At 42.0% G+C, this 26733-nt stretch overlaps 1 protein-coding gene across 3 annotated transcripts in view; it reads right to left on the bottom strand.

Moving 5' to 3' along the window:
* The window catches only part of DCDC2 (doublecortin domain containing 2), a 279474-nt gene that overhangs the window by 175018 nt on the left and 77723 nt on the right, over positions 1-26733 (bottom strand). For all 3 annotated transcript variants that reach the window (XM_082257352.1, XM_082257351.1, XM_082257353.1), the window contains exons 4-7: positions 23454-23530; positions 23220-23351; positions 17795-17941; positions 17274-17328 (exon numbers count right to left, since the gene is read on the bottom strand). In XM_082257352.1, the coding sequence (XP_082113478.1) occupies positions 17274-17328; positions 17795-17941; positions 23220-23351; positions 23454-23530 (411 nt within the window). The remainder of the gene's footprint in view (positions 1-17273; positions 17329-17794; positions 17942-23219; positions 23352-23453; positions 23531-26733) is intronic.

Here is a 26733-nt window from a genome sequence, read left to right on the forward strand (position 1 = left end):
GAAGAACGTTCAGCTGTGTTTACAACAGCTGACCGTTCTTCTCTCTCAGTGGGGAACGATCGCTGGTGTCAAGCAGCAATTGGAGCCGCCTGCCCCGTACATCGGCTTCCCCACTGACGAGCAGGGGCGGGAGCACGCCACCGGCGGTGCACGCTCACCCCTAGCTGTAGGCGCGTGACCGACGTATACCTACGTTGGTTTGCGCAGGAGCGGCTGCGTTCGACAGTGTAACTGTGGCGGCCGGTCGGCAACAGGTTAAGCTCAACGTTTACAGGCAGGAAAAAACCCTTCTAGTTTGTGTTTCCGATTGGAGCTTTCTGGCATAAAAAAAAAATGCAAAACTCGCCTAAACTATGTACAAAAAACACTTTATATGAGCATTTTTTTCTGCCAAGGGAACTGTTGTTTTTTTAAAGCCCAGTGTGCATGGAGCCTGCAAGTGTTTCATGTGTGAAATGATCATGTCTCAGAATGAAAGACATTGGGGTTATTATTAAGTGGAATTCTAGAGTAAATGTTGTTACCCTAAAAGGGTCTGCTTAAAGCGGATCGTCACTGCATCTGAGCACCAAAAACCAAAAAAACTGTTTAATTCATTTTTAATATTCAAAGCAAACTCCCCCATCCATCCATTCATGTCTTCATGCTTTATATTTTTGAGAAATAACCTTGAAAAACACCCCCCTAGCATTTCTAGCCTTGGCCATATTGAGTAAGAGCAAATAATTCATGTAGCATTTACTTCCTGGAATCCATCTGTCCTTAGCTCAAGTGTGCATGCAGGAGAGTGTGCTTAGCTGAGAAAACCCATCCTCCCCTCCTGAAGACTCCTGGAATATATTACATAATTTGTCTAGCCAAGAATCCAGGAAGTAACTGAAGAAATGTTAAAAAAAAAAAAAAAAATTAAAAGGTTTAAAACAAGCAAATATGATAAAATGTCCTATATACACTGTCTGGCCAAAAAAAAAAAAATGCCACCAAAAAAAAGGTCACAGACAGGAACATTGCGCAAAGCCTTCTCCAGCACACCCCAAAGATTCTCAATGGGGTTAAGTTCTGGACTCTGTGGTGGCCAATCCATGTGTGACAATGATGTCTCATGCTCTCTGAACCACTCTTTCACAATTTGAGCCCGATTAATCCCGGCATTGTCATCTTGGAATATGCCCGTGCCATCACGGAAGAAAAAATCCATTGATGGAATAACCTGGTCATTCAGTATATTCATGGTCAGCTGACCTCATTCTTTGGGCACATAATGTTGCTGAACCTAGACCTGACCAACTGTAGCAACCCCAGATCATAGCACTGCCCCCACAGGCTTGTACAATAGGCCCTAGGCATGATGGGTGCATCACTTCATCTGCCTCTCTTCTTACCCTGATGCGCCCATCACACTGGAAGAGGGTAATTCTGGACTCATCAGACCACATGACCTCCTTCCATTGCTTCAGAGTCCAATCTTTATGCTCCCTAGCAAATTGGAGCCTTTTTTTTCTGATTGTCCTCATTGATTAGTGGTTTTCTTAAGGCTACAGCGCTGTTCAGTCCCAATCTCTTGAGTTCCCTTTGCATTGCGCATGTGGAAATGCTCTTACTTTTACTATTAAACATAGTCCTGAGTTCTACTCTTGTTTTTCTACGATTTGATTTCACCAAACATTTAAGTGATCGCCGATCGCAATCAATCAGGATTTTTTTCCAACCACATTTCTTCCTCAAAGACGATGGTTTCCCACAATCCTTCCAGTTTTTAATAATGCGTTGGACAGTTCTTAACCCATTTTTAGTAGTTTCTGCAATCTCCTTAGATGTTTTCTCTGCTTGATGCATGCCAATGATTTTACCCTTCTCAAACAGACTTAAGCTGGATACACACTATCCAACTTTTGTTGGTAGATTTCCTTCAGATTTACATTTTCTATGTAGTGCAAGGGCCGGCCAGATTGCATACAAATGGCAAGTGTTTAGGTTTGACCTCATATTATATGGTTTTGGTAAGTCTGAAGGAAAAAGTTTTCAGAAAATCTTATAGTGTGTATGGCCCATTACATCTTTTCCACGACCACAGGATGTATCTTTCGGCATGGTTGTTTAAGAAATGGGAAGTTACTCATTACATAATTTGGGGTTAAATAACTTGTTGCCAGCTGAAAGATATTCGCCCATGCAGTAACTATCCAATAGGAGGCTCTTACCTATTTGCTTAGTTAATTCCAGGTGGCGACTTTTTATTTGGCCAGGCAGTGTATTTAGTAATATACTGTATATACAAGACTCTACCGCCATATAAATGATGTGAAGACAGAGTGCCGGTGCTCAGGCCAACCAGTCCACTGTAGATAAATCCAACAAAAAGCTGGCAACTCTGTGCTTCTTCTTAACCACTTCAATACTGGGCACTTTTACCCCCTTCCTGCCAAAGCCAATTTTCAGCTTTTAGCGCTGTTGCATTTTGAATGACAATTGCGCGGTCATGCAGCACTGTACCTAAACCAAATTTATGCAATTTTTCCCACAAATAGAGCTTTATTTTGGTGGTATTTGATCACCGCAAGGTTTTTACTTTTTTGCTAAACAAATAAAAAAAGACCGAAAAGTTTGAAAAAAAAAAACGTTTTTATGTTTATGTTATAAAATTTTGTAAATAGATATGTTTTTTCCTGCACTGATGAGCACTGATGAGGCCGCACTGACAGGCACTGATGAGGAGGCACTGATGGGGTGGCACTGATGGGGAGGCACGAATATGAGGCACTGATAGGCAGCACTGATAGGCAGCACTAATGGGCACTGATATGTGGCACTGATAGGTAGCACTGATATGCAGCATTGGTGGGCACTGATAAGTGGCACTGCTGAGCACTGATAGGCAGCATTAATGGGCACTGATAGGTGGCACTGGTGGGCACTGATAGGCAGCACCGATGGGCACTGATAGGTGGCACTGATCGGCACTGATGGGCACTAATGGACACTGATATGCAGCACTGGTGGGCAATTATGGGCACTGGTGGGGGGAACTGATAGATGGCAATGATGGGCACTGGTGGGCAGCACTGATGGGGAGGGCACTGGCGGGCAGCACTGATGGGGAGGGCACTGGCAGGCTCCCTGAGCCCTGATTTCCATCCCCGGTGGCCATGGTGGGCATCCCTGGGGCCATGGTTGGGCACCCCTGGGGTCATGGGAGGGCATCCCTGGTGGTTCTAGTGGCACCCCTCTAATGATCTGCACTGGTAATCAATGCTCTGATTACCAGTGCAGAACCCCCCCCCCCCCCCCCCCTGTCAGGAGAGCCGCAGATTGGCTCTCCTTTACTCGTGCCTGTCAGGCACGAACTAAGGAAAGCTGACCAACGGCTCTTCCTGTGTACTATATGACCAGCTCTGATTGGACACAGCTGGTCACATGGTAAAGAGCCAACGTCAGTAGGCTCTTTACCGAGATCAGAGATGCGGTGTGTCAGAGTGACACGCCGCAGCACCGATCGCCGCTCAGCGCGCCCCTGGGGAGCGCGCAGAGCCCATTATCCTGCCGCCATCATATGACGTCCGGTCAGGATAATGCAACCACTTTCCCGCCGTCAATCGCCTATAGGGCGGGCAGGAAGTGGTCAAAAGATCCTTTATTGATGCACAACAGCAAATACAATGTCCATAGATGCTAATGCTATGAGGAAGGCTGAGGCCGAAAACGCGGCGGAAAGCATGCTATGAGGAAGGCTGAGGCTGAAATGTGTTAGCATCTATGGACATTGTATTTGCTGTTGTGCATCAATAAAGGATCTTTTAAGAAGAAGCACCGAGTTGCTGGCTTTTTTTTGGATTTAACTACAGTGTATTTAGTAATGCTTGCAGCATGAGGATTAAAAATAATAAATGTTGATTGGGATAGTGAAGTTACACTTTAAGAGAAATGATATGTGTATTGCTAATGAACGCCAGCTATTCTGTTGGGTACAGCTTTTGTTTACCATTTAAAAAACATAAATACTCACACTCTGTGTCAAATTATATATCAATTCAAAAACCCTGCAGCTGCTGTCCACCAAGTGCTAAATCACCTCACAAATATAATCTCAAAATTACAGCACTTGCAGATCAAAATATGTGCATAGGTAAAACAGAAAAAAACAAAAACAAAATCAAAGTATTTCCAGAAATCTCATATAAGGTGCTCGGTGCTCCAAATTCCATAAAAAAATCACGTGCTACACTCCCCTCTCTTATCCTTATTAACCAGAGAAAATGGACACTCAGCTTTTCAGTCTGGGGGTCAAACACACTTACAGTCAGGTCCATAAATATTGGGACATTAAAACAATTCTAATCTTTTTGGCTCTATACACCACCACAATGGATTTGAAATGAAACAAACAAGATGTCCTTTAACTGCAGACTTTCAGCTTTAATTTGAGGGTATTTACATCCAAATCAGGTGAACGGTGTATTAATTACAACAGTTTGTATATGTGCCTCCCACTTTTTAAGGGTCCAAAAGTAATGGGACAGATTAACAATCATAAATCAAACTTTCACTTTTTAATACTTGGTTGCAAATACTTTGCAGTCAATTACAGCCTGAAGTCTGGAACGCATAGACATCACCAGACGCTGGGTTTCATCCCTGGTGATGCTCTGCCAGGCCTCTACTGCAACTGTCTTCAGTTCCTGCTTGTTCTTGGGGCATTTTCCCTTCAGTTTTGTCTTCAGCAAGTGAAATGCATGCTCAATCGGATTCAGGTCAGGTGATTGACTTTGCCATTGCATAACATTCCACTTCTTTCCCTTAAAAAACTCTTTGGTTGCTTTTGCAGTATGCTTCAGGTCATTGTCCATCTGCACTGTGAAGCTCCGTCCAATGAGTTCTGAAGCATTTGGATGAATATGAGCAGATAATATTGCCCAAAACACTTTAGAATTCATCCTGCTGCTTTTGTCAGCAGTCACATCATCAATAAATACAAGAGAACCAGTTCCATTGGCAGCCATACATGCCCACGCCATGACACTACCACACCATGCTTCACTGATGAGGTGGTATGCTTTGTATCATGAGCAGTTCCTTTCCTTCTCCATACTCTTCTCTTCCCATCACTCTGGTACAAGTTGATCTTGGTCTCATCTGTCCATAGGATGTTGTTCCAGAACTGTGAAGGCTTTTTTATATGTTGTTTGGCAAACTCTAATCTAGCCTTCCTGTTTTTGAGGCTCACCAATGGTTTACATCTTGTGGTGAACCCTCTGTATTCACTCTGGTGAAGTCTTCTCTTGATTGTTTACTTTGGCACACATACACCTACCTCCTGGAGAGTGTTCTTGATCTGGCCAACTGTTGTGAAGGCTGTTTTCTTCACCAGGGAAAGAATAGTTCGGTCATCCACCACAGTTGTTTTCCGTGGTCTTCCGGGTCTTTTGGTGTTGCTGAGCTTACCGGTGCATTCCTTCTTTTTAAGGATGTTCCAAACAGTTGATTTGGCCACACCTAATGTTTTTGCTATTTCTCTGATGGGTTTATTTTGTTTTTTCAGCCTAATGATGGCTTGCTTCACGGATAGTGACAGCTCTTTTGATCTCCTATTGAGAGTTGACAGCAACAGATTCCAAATGCAAATAGCACACTTAAAATGAACTCTGGACCTTTTATCTGCTCCTTGTAAATGGGATAATGAGGGAATAACACACACCTGGCCATGGAACAGCTGAGCAGCCAATTGTCCCATTACTTTTGGTCCCTTAAAAAGTGTGAGGCACATATACAAACTGTTGTAATTCCTACACCGTTCACCTGATTTGGATGTAAATACCCTCAAATTGAAGCTGAAAGTCTGCAGTTAAAGCACATCTTGTTTATTTCATTTCTAATCCATTGTGGTGGTGTATAGAGCCAAAAAGATAAGAATTGTGTCGATGTCCCAATATTTATGGACCTGACTGTATATCTGGTGTTGGGAATACCAGGCCTCTTAGCGTCCCTAATAAGGTCTCCAAAATGGTACTCTTACCATATCCACCAAGCACTGTAGGCAGAGCAGGCTTGCTGGTTATTGTGGTGCCCCACCATAGATGCCAGAATTGCAGCATAGATCAGAGCAGTCCAGGTAGTAGCAGAGATTTTGTCCAGCCTCACCTCTTATCAGATAGCCTCGTCATATCTTTAATATGTTACCTAAAAAGTTTATTTAGTATAAAAAAGCCACTCACATGATTGTGGCTAAAAAGAATTGATGTGCTCATAGGGAAGTTTCCAACCCAAAAGATGGCCGCACTCCGCTTCGTTCCTAGTGTCTCAATGACATGGCATATAATTCAGCCTGCCTGCTTATACCGAAATCTGAAATATCAGTTTCAAGTTGGCTGACACTTTAATAATGATCCTACTAATAAAAATGTGATTCATAATCTCCCCTCTGTAACAATAACTTGTAAAAAAAAAAAAAAAAACACCTAAACATTAAAAATGAAATGAATCCCCGGTTTAATGTTTCCACTACACAATAAGCAAGTTCTACAGCACCTTTGATCCCCCAATGCCAGGCCTATAGTGTCTGGGGGATTTTTCAAAGGTGTTAAGGACTTATGGGACATAAATTGGTTGCAGCTTTGGTGTGAGTTTCCCTAGTAGCAGAACACATCACATCTCTTAACTACAACAACCTGTCTAATTATCCACCATTATAATGTGGATCAAACAAATCCTCTGGGTTATTGCAGTTCCTCTAGTAACAACATAAATAAATACATTCCAGAAGATTATTTGAGCTGAAAAAGCCATTCAGAGCTGGGATCACATAAGGTCTGTTGTACATGTATTGGCACCATTACCATTTCTGTAATTTAAACTCTACACACCGGGTGGTCATTTATTTGGTGTAAATAAAGATGAAAAGGAATGTAACAGCATTATGAAAGCAAGACAGTTTCATTTCATTGATACATAACATCCATTGTTTGTTTTATGCATATTATAAAAGTTGTAATCATGTTCATTATGTTCATCAATGCAGTAATCAAATCTTGAATTTCAGTGCTAAGAAAGGCACATTGTTGAGTATAACCCATTAGGAAACATTAGCGTATAGAGGCCATTATATCTCCAAGACCAAGATCCGAGAAGTACTTGGCCGCAGAACATTGTCAGTCATTAATTGTGCCAACTATTCTTTCAGTAGGTGACACTTGGATTGGGGAAGACAGACCAAATTGAAGGGCTACAAACTGGAAGTGTTGTGTATCAACCACAAAACAAAGGTAGGAAAAATTGGAACACGCAAGAAGGTATCATGATGTCTGCAGAGGCTAAGAAGACTCTGTGAATGAGGGAAGCTTTACCAATCCTGTTGAATTGTAAGCAAAATTTTCGGTTTGAATTAATTCATGTAATGCCCCCAGATGTACGATGAGGTGAATGTCCCCTTTTGTTTTGCAACAGTGAAAAGATTGGAATAAAAACTTTGAAGCCTTTCCACAAAAGAAATTACTCCTTTCCAAAGATCCAAAAGATCTTTAGGAGCAGCATGGAGGTCTGCTAGCCTGTGCAGAGAAAGACAGGTTGGACAAAATTGAGTGGTGTGGAGGTGGGGAAAGATATCAATTTTTTAGTCCCTGGACACAAAACCTTAAACTCATGCATTGAGGATACTTGTTAACCATATGTACGCAAAGGCTAATAGATGTCCGCCCAAACCACCACTTTGGCAAGTGGGGGCATCTGTACATGCCGAAGAGGACTTGTCTTTAGACTTGAAGGATTTAGAGGCCCAAGGGTTACTAGTGAATTGGGTCCCTGACTTGAATCTGGCTTCGGAGATGGAGGTCTGGGAGAAATGAAAGGAGCTCTTTTTGGCTTCAGCGGTGGGAGGTTTTCTTTGCTGGAGTAAATGTATACTCTTTGTACCAATAATATCTCTAATAAAGTTGTCTGAAGAAGCTCCATAGAGACATTCTCCATTAAATGGCATGCATAGTAAGGGTTTTTTGCACTGCAGTTTTGCAGACCAACATTTCAGCCAAAGAGTTCTTTGCATATTGACAGACAGAAGACTTGTGCAGAAAAAAAGTCTAACAATATCCACTAGCCCACGGGTGGCAAACACAAGGCCCGCGGGCCGAATCCGGCCCACCAGGCCTTTTCATGGGGCCCGCTGCTGCCTGCCGCCTCTGTGTCACTGTCCGCAAAAAATACATCCTCCAGCACCCTCTTAGCGCATGCACAGCCGGCCGGCCAGTCTCCAAGGAGACATCTCACACTTCCTCTCCTGGCGGCGCCGCTGTGTTTGTGCGCATGCGCGGCCGGCACACTCCATGCACAGCGCACTCCTGAACCCCGCACTCCGTACCAGTGCACGCCAAAACTCCGCACGCAACCCCGCACTCCATGTGCAGCACACTCCTGAACCCCGCACTCTGTACCCAGCGCACGCCAAAACTCTGCACGCAACCCCGCACTCCATGCGCAGCGCACTCCTGAACCCGCACTCCTTATGCAGCGCACTCCTGAACCCCGCACTCCGTAACCAGCGCACGCCAAAACTCTGCACGCAACCCCGCACTCCATGCGCAGCGCACTCGTGAACCCCGCACTCCATACCCAGCGCACACCAAAACTCCGCACTCCATGCGCAGCGCACTCCTGAACCTGCACTCCATATGCAGCGCACTCCTGAACCCCGCACTCTGTACCCAGCGCATGCCAAAACTCCGCACGCAACCCCGCACTCCATGCGCAGCGCACTCCTGAACCCGCACTCCATATGCAGCGCACTCCTGAACCCCACACTCCGTACCCAGCACACGCCAAAACTCTGCACGCAACCTTGCACTCCGTATGCAACTCTGCATGCAACCCTGCACTCCATGCGCAGCGCACTACTGAATCCCGCGCTCCATATGCAGCGCACTCCTGAACCCCACACTCCGTACCCAGCGCACGCCAAAACTACAGATTCCACTGGCCCCTTGAGGGCAACTATACTGCTGATGCGGCCCCCGATGAATTTGAGTTTGACACCCCTGCACTAGCCAATCCACACAAAAGTGTAACGTTGCAGGCATAAGTTGTAAGTACTTCATAACTCAACAGTTAGAAAAGCAGCACCTTGCTCCTTAGACATAGGTTTGGTCAGGGCTTTTTTTCAGCAGAAACACGGGGGAACGCAGTTCCGGCACCTCCAGCACTGAATGTACAGGTCCATCTAAAAAAATTAGCATATTGTGATAAAGTTCATTATTTTCTGTAATGTACTGATAAACATTAGACTTTCATATATTTTAGATTCATTACACACAACTGAAGTAGTGCAAGCCTTTTATTGTTTTAATATTGATGATTTTGGCATACAGCTCATGAAAAACCAAAATTCCTATCTCAAAAAATTAGCATATTTCATCCGACCAATAAAATAAAAGTGTTTTTAATACAAAAAAGTCAACCTTCAAAAAATTATGTTCAGTTATGCACTCAATACTTGGTCGGGAATCCTTTTGCAGAAATGACTGCTTCAATGCAGCGTGGCATGGAGGCAATCAGCCTGTGGCACTGCTGAGGTGTTATGGAGGCCCAGGATGCTTCGATAGTGGCCTTGAAGTGCTCCAAAATCTCCTGATAGCTAGCTGCATTGACCCTGCCCTTGATAAAACACAGTGGACCAACACCAGCAGCTGACATGGCACCCCAGACCATCACTGACTGTGGGTACTTGACACTGGACTTCAGGCATTTTGGCATTTCCCTCTCCCCAGTCTTCCTCATGGTCCGGTCACCTCTTCTCGTTGTGCAGCGTTTTCTGCCACACTTTTTCTTTCCCACAGACTTCCCACTGAGGTGCCTTGATACAGCACTCTGGGAACAGCCTATTTGTTCAGAAATTTCTTTCTGTGTCTTACCCTCTTGCTTGAGGGTGTCAATGATGGCCTTCTGGACAGCAGTCAGGTCGGCAGTCTTACCCATGATTGCGGTTTTGAGTAATAAACCAGGCTGGGAGTTTTTAAAAGCCTCAGGAATCTTTTGCAGGTGTTTAGAGTTAATTAGTTGATTCAGATGATTAGGTTAATAGCTCGTTTAGAGAACCTTTTCATGATATGCTAATTTTTTGAGATAGGAATTTTGGGTTTTCATGAGCTGTATGCCAAAATCATCAATATTAAAACAATAAAAGGCTTGCACTACTTCAGTTGTGTGTAATGAATATAAAATATATGAAAGTCTAATGTTTATCAGTACATTACAGAAAATAATGAACTTTATCACAATATGCTAATTTTTTGAGAGGGACCTGTATGTAATGGTAAGGGGTGCTGGGGTGTGCTGGAGGGTCTATTAATGCCTAGGGTGATCTATATTATGTTTCTGGGGGACAATCGTTGTTGGGAAGGATCTACAATTGAGGGTGGGGTCTATTGATGCTGGCTCCTGGAGGGTCCATTGATGCTGGTTATTGGGAGTCAATTGTTGCTGGGAGGATCTATTCTTGCTAGGGGTATTCATTGTTGCTACAGGGGATCTATTTTACTGCCTTCCTTGTTATCATTAACAAATTTCATACAAATTACTTAGCACCATAAAATAATGCTTGGTTTTGTATTCTCTAAAAGGGGCATTAATGGCAGGTGGGTAGGGGGTGGAACCACGGGACAGTGCTCTGAATTGGGCAGTGGGCGGAGACAAAAGATGGCTCGGAACGGAGGAGTTCCTGTACCTATGTGCTGAGAAAAAAAGCCCTGGGTTTGGTGCATTCTCATAATGTTACACAAATTGGCAATATGGGTATGACAGGTTGCAGATCAGAGCCTGCTAGCAAAAATAAAGATTTGGAAAGGGTGTCCAGATATTTGTCAATGGGACCTTTAAACACTGGGGCATCCCTAAATAAAACAGTGAGCACTTCTGGCATTTTGTTAAGGTGTGAGATATATAGATGCATGCACAGTAGACACTGCTTTTTTTTTTTTTTTTTTTAGGACGTAGGTTTTGGAGTAGAAAAATAGTTTATCAGAATTTTTCTAGTGTTAATATAGAACTGATTTGAGTAAGCAGTGTACTGAAAAAGTGTTGTTAGTTTTGGAGCCTTTTATGGTGCTTTTCCACTGCATGGAACCAAACGGTTCGGCTCGCTTTTGTGCTTTTCCACTGCATGGTACCACATGGTACGGTGTAGGAACGGTACGGTACGGCGGCGCTTTTCCACTACATGGAACCAAACGGTATGGCTCGCTTAAACAGTACCACCTCAGTTGTGGTTCCAAGAGGGCCGTACCGGTACCATATCCCACAATCCTTTGCATGCAGCCTTGACTGTTTGTCACTACTAGCCACTGATTGGTCAGAGAATCGTTGTTATCCCACTTACTTTAGTACTACTTTAGTGGAAAAGCAAACCGTACCAAACCGTACCGAACTGTTCCAACACCATACCATGCGGTACCATGCAGTGGAAAACCAAACCGGGCCAAGCAGGGCCAAGTGGAGCCAAGCCAGTACTTGCAGTGGAAAAGTGCCATTAGAGAACCCAGGCTAGTAACAGTACTAGCAGCAACCACAATCTTTTCCAAATGTACACTGCGTCAATAAGAATTAAAATGGTATAAGCGTGAGAGCTATACCAACTGGTTGTGGCTCCCTTAAGAACAAAGTCATCTAGAACAGATTTTTGAGACTTCTCTTTCAGAGGTTGTTTTGAAGCTGGTACAGCTGCAGGAATGTCAGAAGGGAATTCTGGAGGCAAAGGCGTAGAAGTATACTTATGCCCTTTGTGTTCTGAATTTGTACATAAAATCTATCATAGCTATAGCAAACTCCTCCCTAGATTAAGGCTGGGAAGAGGGGCACAGCACACCTGAAGGAGTTAGGTAGGACTCTGATGAATGTGTTGTCTCAAGAAGGTGAAAACCGATATCAGTGTCATGTCCCTGATGAGGGACACTGCAGGCCACCCTGTTAATGGACACAGTGGACACAGCGAAACCACTCCCCTGGCATTTCAGAAATGACATGTTGCATTACTAAACTGAGGCAGCTTCATTTAACTACTTTGGGACCAAAACGTTATATCCCCTTCTCGTTTTTTCAGCTTCCAGTATTGTGATAGTTTGACTGGCAATTTACTTGTGATATGGTGATAAAAACCCGCACTAAAAGGATGTGATGTCAAAATGTTTAGACATTAATGGCTGTGTGTTGAGTTATTTTGAGGGGACAGCAAATTTACACTGTTATACAAGCTGTACACTCACTACTTTACATTGTAGCAAAGTGCCATTTCTTCAGTGTTGTCACATGAAAAGATATAATAAAATATTTACAAAAATGTGAGGGGTGTACTCACTTGTGAAAAACTGTATATACACTGCTAAAAAAAATTAAAGGAACACTTTGAAAACTCATTAGATCTCAATGGGGAAAAATATCATGCTTGATATCTATACTGATGTGGACTGGGTAATATGTTAGGAAGGAAAGGATGCCACATCCTTTGATGGAAATGAAAATCATCAACCTGCAGAGGGCTGAATTCAAAGACACCCCAAAAATCAAAGTGAAAATTTATGCAGCCCATTTTGCTGAAATCTCATTGCAGCAACTCAAAATGGTACTCAGTAGTTTGTATGGCCCCCACGTGCTTGTATGCATGCCTGACAACGTCAGGGCATGCTCCTAATGAGATGACGGATGGTGTCCTGGAGTATTTCCTCCCAGATCTGGACTAGGGCATCACTGAGCTCCTGAACAGACAGCACCAGAGGTGCAACCTGGTGGTGTCAGATGGACCAAAACATAATGATCCAGAGGTGTTTTATTGGATTTAGGTCAGGAGAGCATGCGGGCCATTCAATGGTATCTATTCCTTTATCCTCCAGGAACTGGCTGCATACTCTTTCATACTGCACATGATGCAGGGCATTGTCGTGCACCAGGAGGAACCCAGAATCCACTGCACTAGTGTAGGGTCTGACAATGGGTCCAAGGATTTCATCCCGATACCTAATGGGGGTCAGGGTGCCATTGTCTAGCCTATAGAGGTCTGTGTGTCCCTCCATGGATATGCCTCTCCAGACCATCACTGACCCACTACCAAACCGGTTATGCTGAACGATGTTACAGGCAGCATTACTCTCTCCACAACCTCTGCAGAGCCTTTCACGTCTGTCACGTGCTCAGGGTGAACCTGCTCTCATCTGTGAAAAGCACATGGTGCCAGTGGTGGACCTGCCAATTCTGGTGCCCCCTAAAGCAATCCCCCTAAAGCAATCCCACATTCATTGGTATGTGACAGTGCATATTTTTTTAGCACTGATCACTGTATTAGTAACACTGGTCCCCAAAAAGTGTCAAAAGTGGCAGTTTGTGTCCGACTGTCCTCCACAATTTTGCAGTCCCCATACAAGTCGCTGATCGTCACCATTACTAGTAATAAAATAAAAATACATAAAAATATCCCATAGTTTGTAGACGCTATAACCTTTGCGTAAACCAACCAATATACGCTTATTGGGATTTTTTTTACCAAAAATATGTAGCAGAATACATATTGGCCTAAATTTAGAAATATATATATATTTTTACACTTTTTATTGGATATGTTTTATAGCAGAAGGTAAAAAAAAAAACTTTTCCAAATTTTCGGTCAATTGTCAGTTAAAGTAACGCAGTGCCATATCGCAAAAAATGGCATTTTGAATTGAGTGAGTGAGTGTTATAACGCCTGTAGTTTGTTTGTTTTTTACCACCTGTCTTCCATTGGATAGATTTTCCTTCATGACCATGATTAAAAATGAGAGGAAATCCCTCCAAAGTGTGGGAAATACTTGATTGTCACTAGGGTCACCACTCAGCGCCGTCTTTCATGTGAGGCAAAAGGGGCAGCTGCCTTGAGCCTAGTTATCATTGTGGGGCCCAAAGCAGCTTCCCCTTGAGCCCACGCTGCCCTCAAAATCTGTGAGTGAGGGCACAGGGGTCAGAACACACTGAGAGGGGGAGCTGTGGGCACACTGACAGGTGGAGCGGTGGAAAACTGTGAGAGTGGTCGCGGGAGTTGGACACACTGTCAGGAGGATCTGCACACTGGCAGAAGCTGCAGGCATGCTGTGAGTGAGAGCACTGGAAACATTGATAGGACTTACATCAGGGAAGCTAGGGTACTGTGAGGGGCTCTGTGAGTACTGAATCAGGAAAGAAACTGAGGCCCTGTGAATAGCGTGAAATATAGTGAGTATTATTGGACCACTGTGAGTAAGTTGCAGTACCAGGAGTAATATGAAGTAACTTGGAGTACTGGGAGTATTGGTAGTGACGGAGTACTAGGAGTAATTTAGAGTACTATGAGTAATTTGGAGTAACTTGGAATACTAGAAGTAACTTGGAGTACTGGGAGTAACTTGGAGTATTGCGAGTAACTTGGAGTACTATCAGTAATCTAAGGTAACTCAGAGTACTGTGGGTAATTTTGAGTAACTTGGAGTATTGTCAGAATAGGGAGTAAATTAGGGCATTGCGAGTAACCAGAGCACAGTGAGTGGTCTAGAGTACTGTGAATGACCTGGAGTAACTTGAAGTGCTGCGAGTAATTTGGAGTACCTTGGAGTATTGTGAGTATCTTGGAATATTTAGAGTAACTTGGTGTCTTTGTGAGTAAACTGAAGTAACAAGGGGTAATGTGAGTAAATTGGAGTAACTAGGAGTGTGTGAGTATAATGAGTAACTTGGAGCATTGAGAATGACTGGGGCGCGCGATAAGCAGGAGGAGGGGACAATGTGTGACCAGTAAGCAAGAAAAGGCTGCCCATCTAAAATAATGGAGGATGAGCTACAGCGCCCACCAAACTTTGCAGCAGTAAGGCGGAGAGAACCAGATTTTACTTAAGTTGGCTACCTGGGCAGAGTGTGTGAGAGGACCATGCTGGGAATGCCATCTGAGAGAGAGAAACCCTTTGCAAGTGAAAGCTCATTGCCGTATGTGGGACTACTGGAGAGTACAGAGTGGGACCAGAATATGGAGGGACGAAGCTGCTGCCAAGATAGGGAGCTGCTGTGCTGCCAACCAGAGGCACCACAGGCAACCTAGAGTGAGCAGAGACTTGATCAGAGGGATCACTGCTGCTGTGTCTCTGAGTCTGGTGAGAGAGCTTTGTGGCCACTGCTTGTTACCACTGTTATAGATTGAGCCATTTGGGGCTACCTACCAGCTAACTTATAGCTCTAATACTGCCTGAAGGTCTTATTAACTGCATTAAAGAGTGCCAACGGTTACTGGGCCCCAACGCTTAGCCAGCTGTGTTTTTTGTAATGCTGTGGTGGAGTACAAAATAGCATGTTTGTCCAGAATCCAATCAATATTAAAGATGGCCCTGTCACCACTAGAGGATTTCTCTTCGATTCCTGTACTGGTGACAAATAGACAGAGTATATCGCAGTAACAGGGACACTGACAACAATAAAATCACTTTCCTCTAAATGTCTAAAACTAATAAACTAAAAAAAAAAAAAAACTAAAAGTAAAATTATAATTTAAGGGATAAAATAATAAAATAAAATAAAGCTTAGTGTTAAACAAAAAAAAAAAAACAGTATATAAGGGACTGGAAAGTACCACAATGAGAGCCCAGTGCCCAAAGATCATAAAATAAGTTATCTTTATCCTGTTTTTGGGCATACTATGGAGCCTTCAGAGACACAATACCCAAAGGTCTAAGAAGCACCACAATGAAAGCCCCATGTCCAAAAGTTACATTACAGGCATGCACCTTCATGTGGGGTACAGGTGCAGCCTTTGGAGCATCATCAAGGAAAGTCTTGACTGAAGTTAAAAAGATCTTGATAAAAGAAAAAAATACTAGAATAAAAAGGTAAAACACCCATCCTAGGAGACTAACAAAAACTTGTTCGGAGTTAGAGAGATTAAATCCGGCTGGCCAATGGCTTTCTGTGTCTGCCCCTGAAGGCAGCAGTATAACTCAATTGTCTATAAATTATTACTGATTCTGTGTCATGTACTAAATGATAAAGAAAGGGAGTTTACCTGTATTTAGAACCTCCCACTGGCAAAATCTAAAGTCTGATGCCAGTGATGAATCTATGTCCAGAATATGAAGCAACATGGGTAGAGATACTTTTTGAGCAAGCTGTGTGGTGGTGACATGACAGTAAAAATGAAGCCTTTATTTAATGCAACAGTATAAGAATCAATTCCTCATATCAGTAGTTTAGATTCCATCCCTTAGTAATTTAGTATAATTAGACTTATGAAATATTATTACTGATTGCTTTCTGTTTTTTTTTTTTTTTTTTTACCACATACAAGACTTATTACAGAGTATTGGATCAATTTGAGAATGCACTACCAAATGGCAGTACATTTGGGCGCAAAAAAACAGTTGAAAAAGTGCCACATCCTGATTTGCATAAAGGAGAAATTGGTGGAGAAAATATGGACTTTATAGGCACTGGTATCTTTAAAAAATATATACATTTTATTGATTGACAGTTTAAAACCAAAAAAGTTCCCCAAAATGAGAATACAACGAAAACAGAAACATAAAAATTGCCTTAACAAGTAAATATAGCATAGGCAATAATAGTCATGGTAATGATGCAAGAAATGTTACATATAACATAACAATAAATGACAAAGTGTATACGTCACATCTTGTAGGTCTCATAGACGATAACATAAGAGCTGTTTATGTCGTCCCTGAGTTCCACTCGTGCGACACTAGATATGTAGACGGTTCATGTAGCCAGATTGCCCTACATGTTTCGCTTGAGTAGACAAGCTTACTCTGGAGCTTCTGGTACATATCTTTCTAAGTGAAGCCAAGTAATAATTCAAACAAGCCAAAACCGGTAAGTGAAAATGGAAAAATCGAATAAATTATAACGGGGGAGCTTGTTGGAATATGTTGCCAAGAGATGCCTAAAGGACCAAGGATAGGTAAGTATATCTTTAAGGCCTCAAAGAGGTGTAGCTGTATTGCCAAAATAATACTATAACCATATATAGGAGAAGTATCCAATGGTTAGGTGGACTGGAAAGGGTCCCGCTGGTACAAAAGTTTGTATATAAGGCTGGTGCCAAGGCAAAGATCGAGGCTAGGTCGTTCAATAAGATATCCCCCGGATGGGGAAATGCCACCACCATTTGGTTTTAAATTGTCAATCAATAAAATTGATATATTTTTTAAAGATATCAGTGCCTATAAAGTCCATATTTTCTCCACCAATTTCTCCTTTATTACAGAGTATTAACCAAAAACACGGGCAACTGTTTTACTTACGTTCTCCTTGGACTTTCTGTATCCATTTATGGGAGGCAACGAGGAAGCTTTTGAACTAATGAAAATATAATAAAAATAGATTTGAGAAATGTTAATAAAATGCCAACTTGCAATATGTAAAAATTTAACAAAACATTTTTTTTTGCTGTGGCCTATTATTATATTTTAAGGCCTATTATACAGTTTGTTCACACTACTGTGATGCACTTCGGTTGTGATTTTCAGTGCTATTATGCATTGCAACTTTGATAAGACTTTGGATGAGGTTAGCATATTCTATGGAGCCAAATTTCACGGAAATCACACCAGAGTAGCACAGGAACCTTTTCCAAAATCGCACTGCACATAGTTGTGTTGATGTGAGCAGACACCATAGAAAATAATGTTATTTCTTTTGCTATGCAATCCTGTGCAACTCAAGTCACATCAGACATCGCACTGGTGTGAACCAGCACTAAATTAAAAACTATTGCAAATATTATTATTTATAAAGTAATCCAGCCATATTGATTTAAGCTTACCCATAACTTCTTCTCACAGAGGCTTTTGAAAATATCAGATCATTATACGGCAACTTTTTGAACTTGTCCCTGCCGACAGCAACATAGAATTGTCCGTTTTCTAGCTCTGATCCATCTTGAACAGGAATTCCATCTAATGTGTATAGCCTGGTGGAGAATAAAATGAAAAATATTACACCTACAAGGTATAATATTCAAATGCATAAACATATTAAACCCATGTCCCTAAGAGAAAATCCGCTCTACTGACCAGCCAACTGTCATCACTTAGTGGAAAGCATAAAAGAAGATTGAGTTCAAGCAGTGACATAACTACAACCATAGAAGGTAACCTGATTACACGCATACAAGACAGGGAAGCTGCATTCTTCTTCCAAGGAGTCCAATCTGTGAAGATGTAAGAGGAAAAACAGGCGCCACACTAAGTGCAGTATATCTGGATAAACGTTTAATAGACCAAATAGAAAGGTACTCACAAACGATGATATAAAAACAGCATATCAGTAGTAAAGGAAATGGTAATCCCAGTGTCCAAATTCAGGATGGCACAAGCGGTCTCAAAGCATCGGGCTGTAACGAGTGGAGGATCGATACTTCCCGTCTACTGGGGACACAGCGCTGGCCGCTCTGACGTCACTTCCGGGATACGTACTGGCGCCGGCGACGCGTTGTCGGAGCATGCGCTCCTTCCTCAGGCCGATAATGCGCCATTTTGCTCAAGGGCTTAAGTAGACAAGGAGGCAGAGCCAGCTGGGTCCTAAAGAGTGCCAATAATCCTCACTCAAGAGGAACCCGCTGTGATACTGAACAGGGGCAGTGTACATTATGAAAAGAAACCAGAGCAGTAGTCAAATATATAGTAACAAGAAATCTGTTATAACTAGTTCTCAACAAAATAAGAAATTTCGGAATAAATGGAAATAGGGATTAATGTGAAAATAAATAAGAATAAAAATAAAAATAAAAATAAAATAAATAATAATATAAATAATAAGAAAAATAATAATGATAATAATGGTTGGAAAAAATAAAAAAATAAGAAAAAATGAAAAAATTGAAAAAAAGGAGGAAAAGGATAATGAGAAAATAAAAATAAAAATAAAACTAAAAATAATAACACTAAAAATAATATAATAAAATAATAATAAAAAAAAAAAAAAAAAAAAAATAATATTATAATAATATATTCTATGATATTCTTTAGTATAATGATATCTATACATATATTTACGGTTCTATTATTACTATATCATTGTATTATGATAATATATCCCTATGTGTAACAATATGTGGATGTATACATATACAATGTGCATTTTAAACTTGTATAATTTAATGTTAGCATTTTTTATTTTTTTTATTTAATTATTATTTTATTATATTATTTTTAGTGTTATTATTTTTAGTTTTATTTTTATTTTTATTTTCTCATTATCCTTTTCCTCCTTTTTTTCAATTTTTTCATTTTTTCTTATTTTTTTATTTTTTTATTTTTTCCAACCATTATTATCATTATTATTTTTCTTATTATTTATATTATTATTTATTTTATTTTTATTTTTATTTTTATTCTTATTTATTTTCACATTAATCCCTATTTCCATTTATTCCGAAATTTCTTATTTTGTTGAGAACTAGTTATAACAGATTTCTTGTTACTATATATTTGACTACTGCTCTGGTTTCTTTTCATAATGTACACTGCCCCTGTTCAGTATCACAGCGGGTTCCTCTTGAGTGAGGATTATTGGCACTCTTTAGGACCCAGCTGGCTCTGCCTCCTTGTCTACTTAAGCCCTTGAGCAAAATGGCGCATTATCGGCCTGAGGAAGGAGCGCATGCTCCGACAACGCGTCGCCGGCGCCAGTACGTATCCCGGAAGTGACGTCAGAGCGGCCAGCGCTGTGTCCCCAGTAGACGGGAAGTATCGATCCTCCACTCGTTACAGCCCGATGCTTTGAGACCGCTTGTGCCATCCTGAATTTGGACACTGGGATTACCATTTCCTTTACTACTGATATGCTGTTTTTATATCATCGTTTGTGAGTACCTTTCTATTTGGTCTATTAAACGTTTATCCAGATATACTGCACTTAGTGTGGCGCCTGTTTTTCCTCTTACAGCTCGCCACAAGTCCCTTCTACTTGCTTACAGAGCAGCTTGCGGAGTGTAGCATATGGAGACGTATGTACATGGACTTTTTATGGACTCTTCTAATTCAATTCAATATCTTTAGGCTACTGTGCCATTTAAGTAGCATACTGTCTGTATTGGAGCTTGTGGAAGTTTTTGGACACTCATTTCCCTAGTTGTGCGCCAGGTTTACCCCCCCTTTCAATCTGTGAAGATCTCAACTGCCTGTCCCATGGATGTTCTGCTCCGTGATGACAGCACTGCCCACCACTTTTAGTCAACTCAAAACTAAGTGACAACATGACCACTAGAACAGGTGCCCATTTTCCACTGATCAAAAGACCAAAGGTTGACCGCACTACAATGGCCAGGGAAATCCAAAATCTATTGCATAAAATTCATATCATAAAAACATCACATTTCCAGATGAAAGAATGACATCAGTTTTTAGCGCGTTTCACACAGAATGCGCTTAGCCACTGTTAAGACTAATCACATTCGTTGTGAAATGTATTAATACCTGCTGTCATTCTGTGAGCTGCAATAAATTTTGGATTTCCCTAGTCATAGCAGTGTAGTCACTTTTTGTTCTTTTGATGCTTGGATTGCCACAATCGTAGATCGGACCAGCACCTGATTGCACAGTGGAGGGGCTGATGTATGGTGAGTCCACTTGAAGCGGTGCTTGTCTTCTATTTTGCCATTTTCTACTGACCCACAATGTAGACAGTTTCCATTGGCCACAAATGAAGGAAGCCCTTTTCCACTGACCACAAATGTGAGGAGCAGTGTTGCAAACCGCCAGTATTTTTACTGGCAGCCAGTAAACAACAGACACTTTTCTTCTGCCAGTAAATTTCAGTGACATGAAAAGGTTGTCAGTAAAAAAAATTTGTCTGTGACGCTCAGGTCAGAACTGCGCATGCACAGCCCTGGCCCAGAACCAGTAGAGCCCGTTCGAGTGCCTGCAACAGTGTGTTCGGATGTTGTCGCTAGGGGGCAGATCTGGCAGAGGCGGTGCCTGAGCATGTCATTTGATGTCCTGGTGCAAGGTAGCTGAGCAGTGTAGCTGGAGTCTTGTGTGCAGGTCTGCGGGACAGGAGCAAGGGAAGCCAGGAGCGGGACTGTAAGTGCTGTTTGGACTATAGTGGACTGAATGGACCACTTGTCATGGAGAGAGACTGTCACTGTGACTCAGGAGGGGACATTCCATGTCGGTCAGGTGTCATCATCATCTGTGCTGCTACACACTGCTGTCAGTGTCACTGTGGGAGTCATTTTAATGTGTGTGTGCCTGCCCATTCTAATTTCCTGCCCCTGAGTTACTTACTTACTATATTAAAAATATCATAAGAAATATGTTTTTTGCCTTAATATCTACCTTAAATCCCATTGCTAATTGCATAGTGTACTTGGTTTAGCCTAAATACTGAAATGTTCATTTTCTACTGACCAGCAATGTAAGTAGGTATTTTCATTGACTACCAATGTAAGGGACACTTCTATAATGGTCACTAATGTAAGCAGACATTACACTGGCCACCAATCTTCCTGTTGACCACCAATGGTAAGGACATTGTTCCTCCCACTGACCAACAAAGCAAGGAGGCACTTACAGTATATTAGTGAGCACCAATGCAAAGTGGGACCTTATCCTACTGACCACCATTGTCAGGGGACATTTACAACTTACCACCAGTGTAGAGTAAGGGAACACTTTCCATAGCCCCAATGTACAGATGGTAAAATTTTCACAGACCATTAATAGTTAAAGTGGGTATTTGAAACTCATTGTGATGCTCATTTCATGGCTGCAGAAGCACTCACATTTTCTCAGTTGTATTTTAATTGTAAGGCAATTCACAATCAAGTGAAACTGATAGGCCTCCCAAGTAGGAGTTGCATCATGGTGAAAATTCCTGAGTTCCTTTAAATTCCCAGCAGACACTGATTAGCTGTACATGAAACAGATACCTGCCAATACTGACAATGAAGCTTAAAGTGCAAAATAAAAAAAGCACTTAATCACTATGTGCGGTCATGTGTGGGCCTTAGATGACTGACATCCGCTCTGAGATGAAACAGCAGTGAGAGGACTGGATGAGCACTGAAAGCTTAATCTACCTATACGTTGAGTCTGTCTTTGACAAACATGAGTATGTGTTGGTCTTCTAAAGGATCTCCAGTGCAAATGTTCACACTTCATGAATGAATAGATGGAGCAATAGTTTGTCCTATATATGGCCAACTGAAAATAAATCTGTCACAAACTTACAATACGATGGCTTTAGTCATTCTTATGTTTTGGACAGGATGGGGATGAGTTAGACCCACTGTGAAGTATTTCAATCTTTATCTCTACTGGGGAGATTTGAGCAGAAAAAAAGGACATTGTACACTGCTTACTTTTAGGCTCCATGTACACGGGACGTTGTTAAAAGTCCCTTTGAATGCTGGAATTTTTAGGACGTTTGAAACGTCCGTTCGATCGCGTTTGTACCCGCGTTTAGCGGGCGTTTAGAGGTCAAAAAATTATTCCCCTTTAAAATGGAAAAACGCGAACGCTAAACGCGGGTCATCGCGTTTGGACACGTTCCGACACGTTCAGACGCGTTCGGACGCGTTTGTGCGTTTGAAATGCCGGGAAACACACGTTCGAACGCAAATAATTGCGTTCTAAAAACAGTCCCTGAACGCAACTGCCTGCAAATGACTGTAAACGACCTGGTGTACATGGACAGATAAGATAAAATGTAGATGGGTTCAGAGGCTTCTGAAAAAAACGCCCAACTGCTCCTAAACGGCCATTTCCAGCGTCCCGTGTACATGGAGCCTTAGGCTACATTCACACCTGAGCGTAGCGTTTTCGCGCATTTTTTACCACGATTTTACCGCAATTTTTACCGCGATTTTACCGCGATTTTTGTGCAGGCGTTTTTAGATTGAATAGAGACCAATGGAAAACGCCTGTAATCTGCCCAAAAAGAAGCTCATGTACTTTTTTGAGCGTTGGGCGTTTTGTATACAGCATCAAAACGCTCAGATGTGAACAGGGGCCATTGAAATTAATAGGATTTGTCTTGTTGGGCGTTTTGAGAGCTGATCCTAGAGCAGAAAAACTCCCCAAAAATGCCTACATGTGAACGGAGCCTTAGGCTCAAATTGTCTTTCATCGGTTCTGATTTGCTGTGAAACAAAGAGGAAAATCGGACGATTGTTCACCTGATTTTCTTATGGTGTGTACCTCGCTTTACTTATTACTATAAATAACACCCCAATAAGTGTCACTTACTTGTGTACTGCTCCATTTCGCAGTTTTACTTTGTCGGTGACCATTGCTAGAACTAGCTCCCACTGATCCAGAACTTTCCTTGGTATCAGCAAGCGTATCACAGGATTCATCACATCTCCATTAGCAATCAGGCTATCAATAGAGAAAAGGTAGACAGTGATTTATGGTTTATATCAGATTGATAACAGGCAATGATAGGACAACTATTCTTGTTTCAAAGATAAATATACTTACAATACAGTGCATGGCTCTTGAACATTTTTTCTAAATCTTGCTGAAACATTGATCCTGCTGTGAGACACTGGTTTTACCTTTAAAAAAAGGGAAAAGCAAAATATATGTGCAGGATCTTTAATGTATCATTCAATTATTTGAAATGAATGACGTTACTTGTTTGACATACTCTGCGTTAAAGGAGTATAGGTAACCGTAGGACTGCTCAAACTGAGGGACTTATTAGGACTTATAAATATAAAACTATTATCCTAGAAGAGTCAGAAAGGGAAACGCATGCCTGACAAATGCCTTAGAGCCCAATTCCTTCTCTCACTACTTTGAACTTAACAAAAAAAAATTAGAACACCAATTAAAGAGGTTGTTAAAAAAAAAAAAAGACCCTGTTAAACCACATAGTGCTTGTGCAGTGGCATTTGTCCCATTCTATGTTGTAACATACCTAGTTGACCCTGCCAGTTCCAGTATCCCCCTTAGTGTGCTGACCACAGTAATCATGGCTGCTCATCCCTGATACAGTGGTCAGGTTACGTGCCTCAGTCATCCCGCTGTTCTCCCCCTCCCTCTCTCCCTGTCACTCCCTAGTGTGTGAGCTGATAAAAACCCACCCCTCCTCTCTCCTCCTACTGGTATTCTATGTGTCAGTAAATTCAGTGATCCCAATTCCTGACAGACCCTCTGTAATAACAATATATATTACACAGTATCTGTGTTTTTTGAAAATTCGGCAGCTAAATACCTTTTTTCACATCGCTGATGTGCAGTCACTTGACTGCCTGGCTGACGTTAGAGGAAAATCTCAGCCCCTCCCATTGTAGTCCTCAGATCGGGAAAGGAGAGCTGGCGGGCGGTCACGTGACGCACATGGCTATGTGAAAAAAGGTATTTAGCTGCTGAATTTAAAAAAAAAACACAAACCCTGTGTAGTATATCTGTTATATTATTACAGAGGAGCTGGAAGGAATTGGGATCACTGGCTTTACAACCACTTTAAGTAAATATCTAAACATGGCTATGGATTTTGCTGGTTGAAACTCAAATCATGCTCATACAAATTGTTTTTCAAATTCTTTATACACTTTATAATAGAAAACAATTTACATTGAATGTCTAATTTGGATGTATGTAAATGGAATTTAAACTCAAGGAGCACTACTGGCTTTGGATCCTCTAATATGCTGTACATAAGGAATGCAAATATGATAGCTGCTTGCACTATTTTTTGCATAGGTATTTTGAAAGGAGGAATGACCCACCTTCATTAACAGTATACGTCTCTCTTAATTTATCATTAAAGTAAGTTAAAGGGAACACTCCAAAAAAAGTCCCTTTAGGACACTTCAGAGAACACAACTCTTAGCTTAACACTTAAAGTAGAAGTAAAGTCCACTTTTTAACTTTTTCCTACAGCCTATAAAAAGACTTACCTGTAGGTACAGTGAATATCTCCTAAACTTGCACTGTTTAGGAGATATTCACAAAGCATGCAGCTGGTGACGTCACCAGCGTATGCACTCTAAGGCCCCTTTCACACATGCGGACCATTCAGATCCGACTGTCAGTTTTTCAGGTGGATTTGAACGGATGCCCCATGCATCTCTAAGGGGGCAGAGGATGTCAGTGGAGACATGTCCGCTGACATCCGATCCGATCCTGTCCGTCAAACCCAGACGGATGGAAACCCTATTTTCCATCCGTCTGGCAGATCGAGGATCGAGGAGAGCCGATCTGTCTGTTCTCATCCAATTCCCCCATAGAGGACAGTGGGGATCTGACACCTCTGTCTCCGCACACAGAGCGGAGACGGAGCTGTCATCTGCCTACTCCACGGGGATCGGCGGATCGATCTCCCGCTGAGCAGAACGGCTCAGTCGACGGACGGTGTGAAAGGGGCCTTAAGGGACGGTGGTGCATACTAGTACAATATGACCTAGACCTGCAGGGGGGCCCATTTTTTATTCTTCTGGCAGTTTATTACCACTTTAACTTGTCTACTGGGCACTTTTACCCTCTTCCTGCCCAGGCCAATTTTCAGCGCTGTCGCACTTTGAATGACAATTGCACAGTCATGCAACACTGTACCCAAACAAAATTGTTATCATTTGAGACAGATAGAGCTTTCTTTTGGTGGTATTTAATCACCACTGGGTTTTTATTTTTTCCTAAAAAAAGAAAAAAGTCCAAAAATTGTGAAAAAAAAAGTTTTTCTTAGTTTCTGTTATAAAATTTTGTAAAGAAGTAATTTTTCTCCTTCCCTGATGTGCGCTGATAGGCTGCACTGATGGGCACTGATGAGGTGGCACTGAAGGGCACTGATGAGGTGGCCACTGATGAAGAGGCACTAATGTGCAGCACTGATGGGCACTCATAGGTGGCACTGATATGCAACACTTATGAGCACTGATAGGCAGCACTAATGGGTACTGATAGGTGGTACTTATGGACACTGATAGGTAGCATGGATATGAGGGACTGATTGGCAGCACTGATGGGCACTGATTGGTGACACTGATGGGCACTGAAAGGCAGCACTGATTGGCATCCATGATAGGCACTGACTGGCATCACTGCTGGTCACTGACTGGCATCACTGCAAGGCACAGTTGGGGCTGCACTGATAATCAGGGCACTTGTCATCAGTGCCCTGATTATCTGTGCAGATCTCCCCTGTGAGTACAGTAAATGCCGCTGATTGGCTCTCCTCACACGCTGTCAGTTTGAGGAGAGGAATGCTGATAACCGGTATTTTCTTGTTTACACGTGATCAGCTGTAATTGGACACACCTGATCACATGGGTAAAGAGCCTAGTCATATAACATCATCCCAGAGTGGGAGAGCCACCCTGAGCCAGTCAATTCACAATATGGCAGGCAGGAGGTGGATAAAGTGGTTTGAAACTCAAAAGCAAACATGAATTACATTGCAGCTTCCCAATTCTTAGATGTAAGGGCTGCAAATGTTTCTCTTTTAGGGTTTCTTTCCTTTATTTTCACCTGGTGATTCAGCCAGTACATCTGTTGTTTTTCAACAGAATAAGCTCTCCTGCAAATGTAGCAGTTATTATAGGCTTACATATAGGTACAATTTAGAGATGGAAGTTCACTTCCTCTTTAAAGTAGAACAATAGGCAAAACTTTTTTTATTTTTTTCACTTTTGGATAGAGTAAGAGTGGGTTATAACTCCGGTCAGATTTTTTTTTTTTTTTTTTTGCCATCTGTGTCCCATTGCGGAGATTTCCCTTCACTTCTTGCCCCATAGCCAAACAGGAAGTGAAAGGA

Source organism: Pelophylax lessonae (genome assembly GCF_965119305.1).
Source record: "Pelophylax lessonae genome assembly, chromosome: 5".
Taxonomy (NCBI): Eukaryota; Metazoa; Chordata; class Amphibia; order Anura; family Ranidae; genus Pelophylax; species Pelophylax lessonae.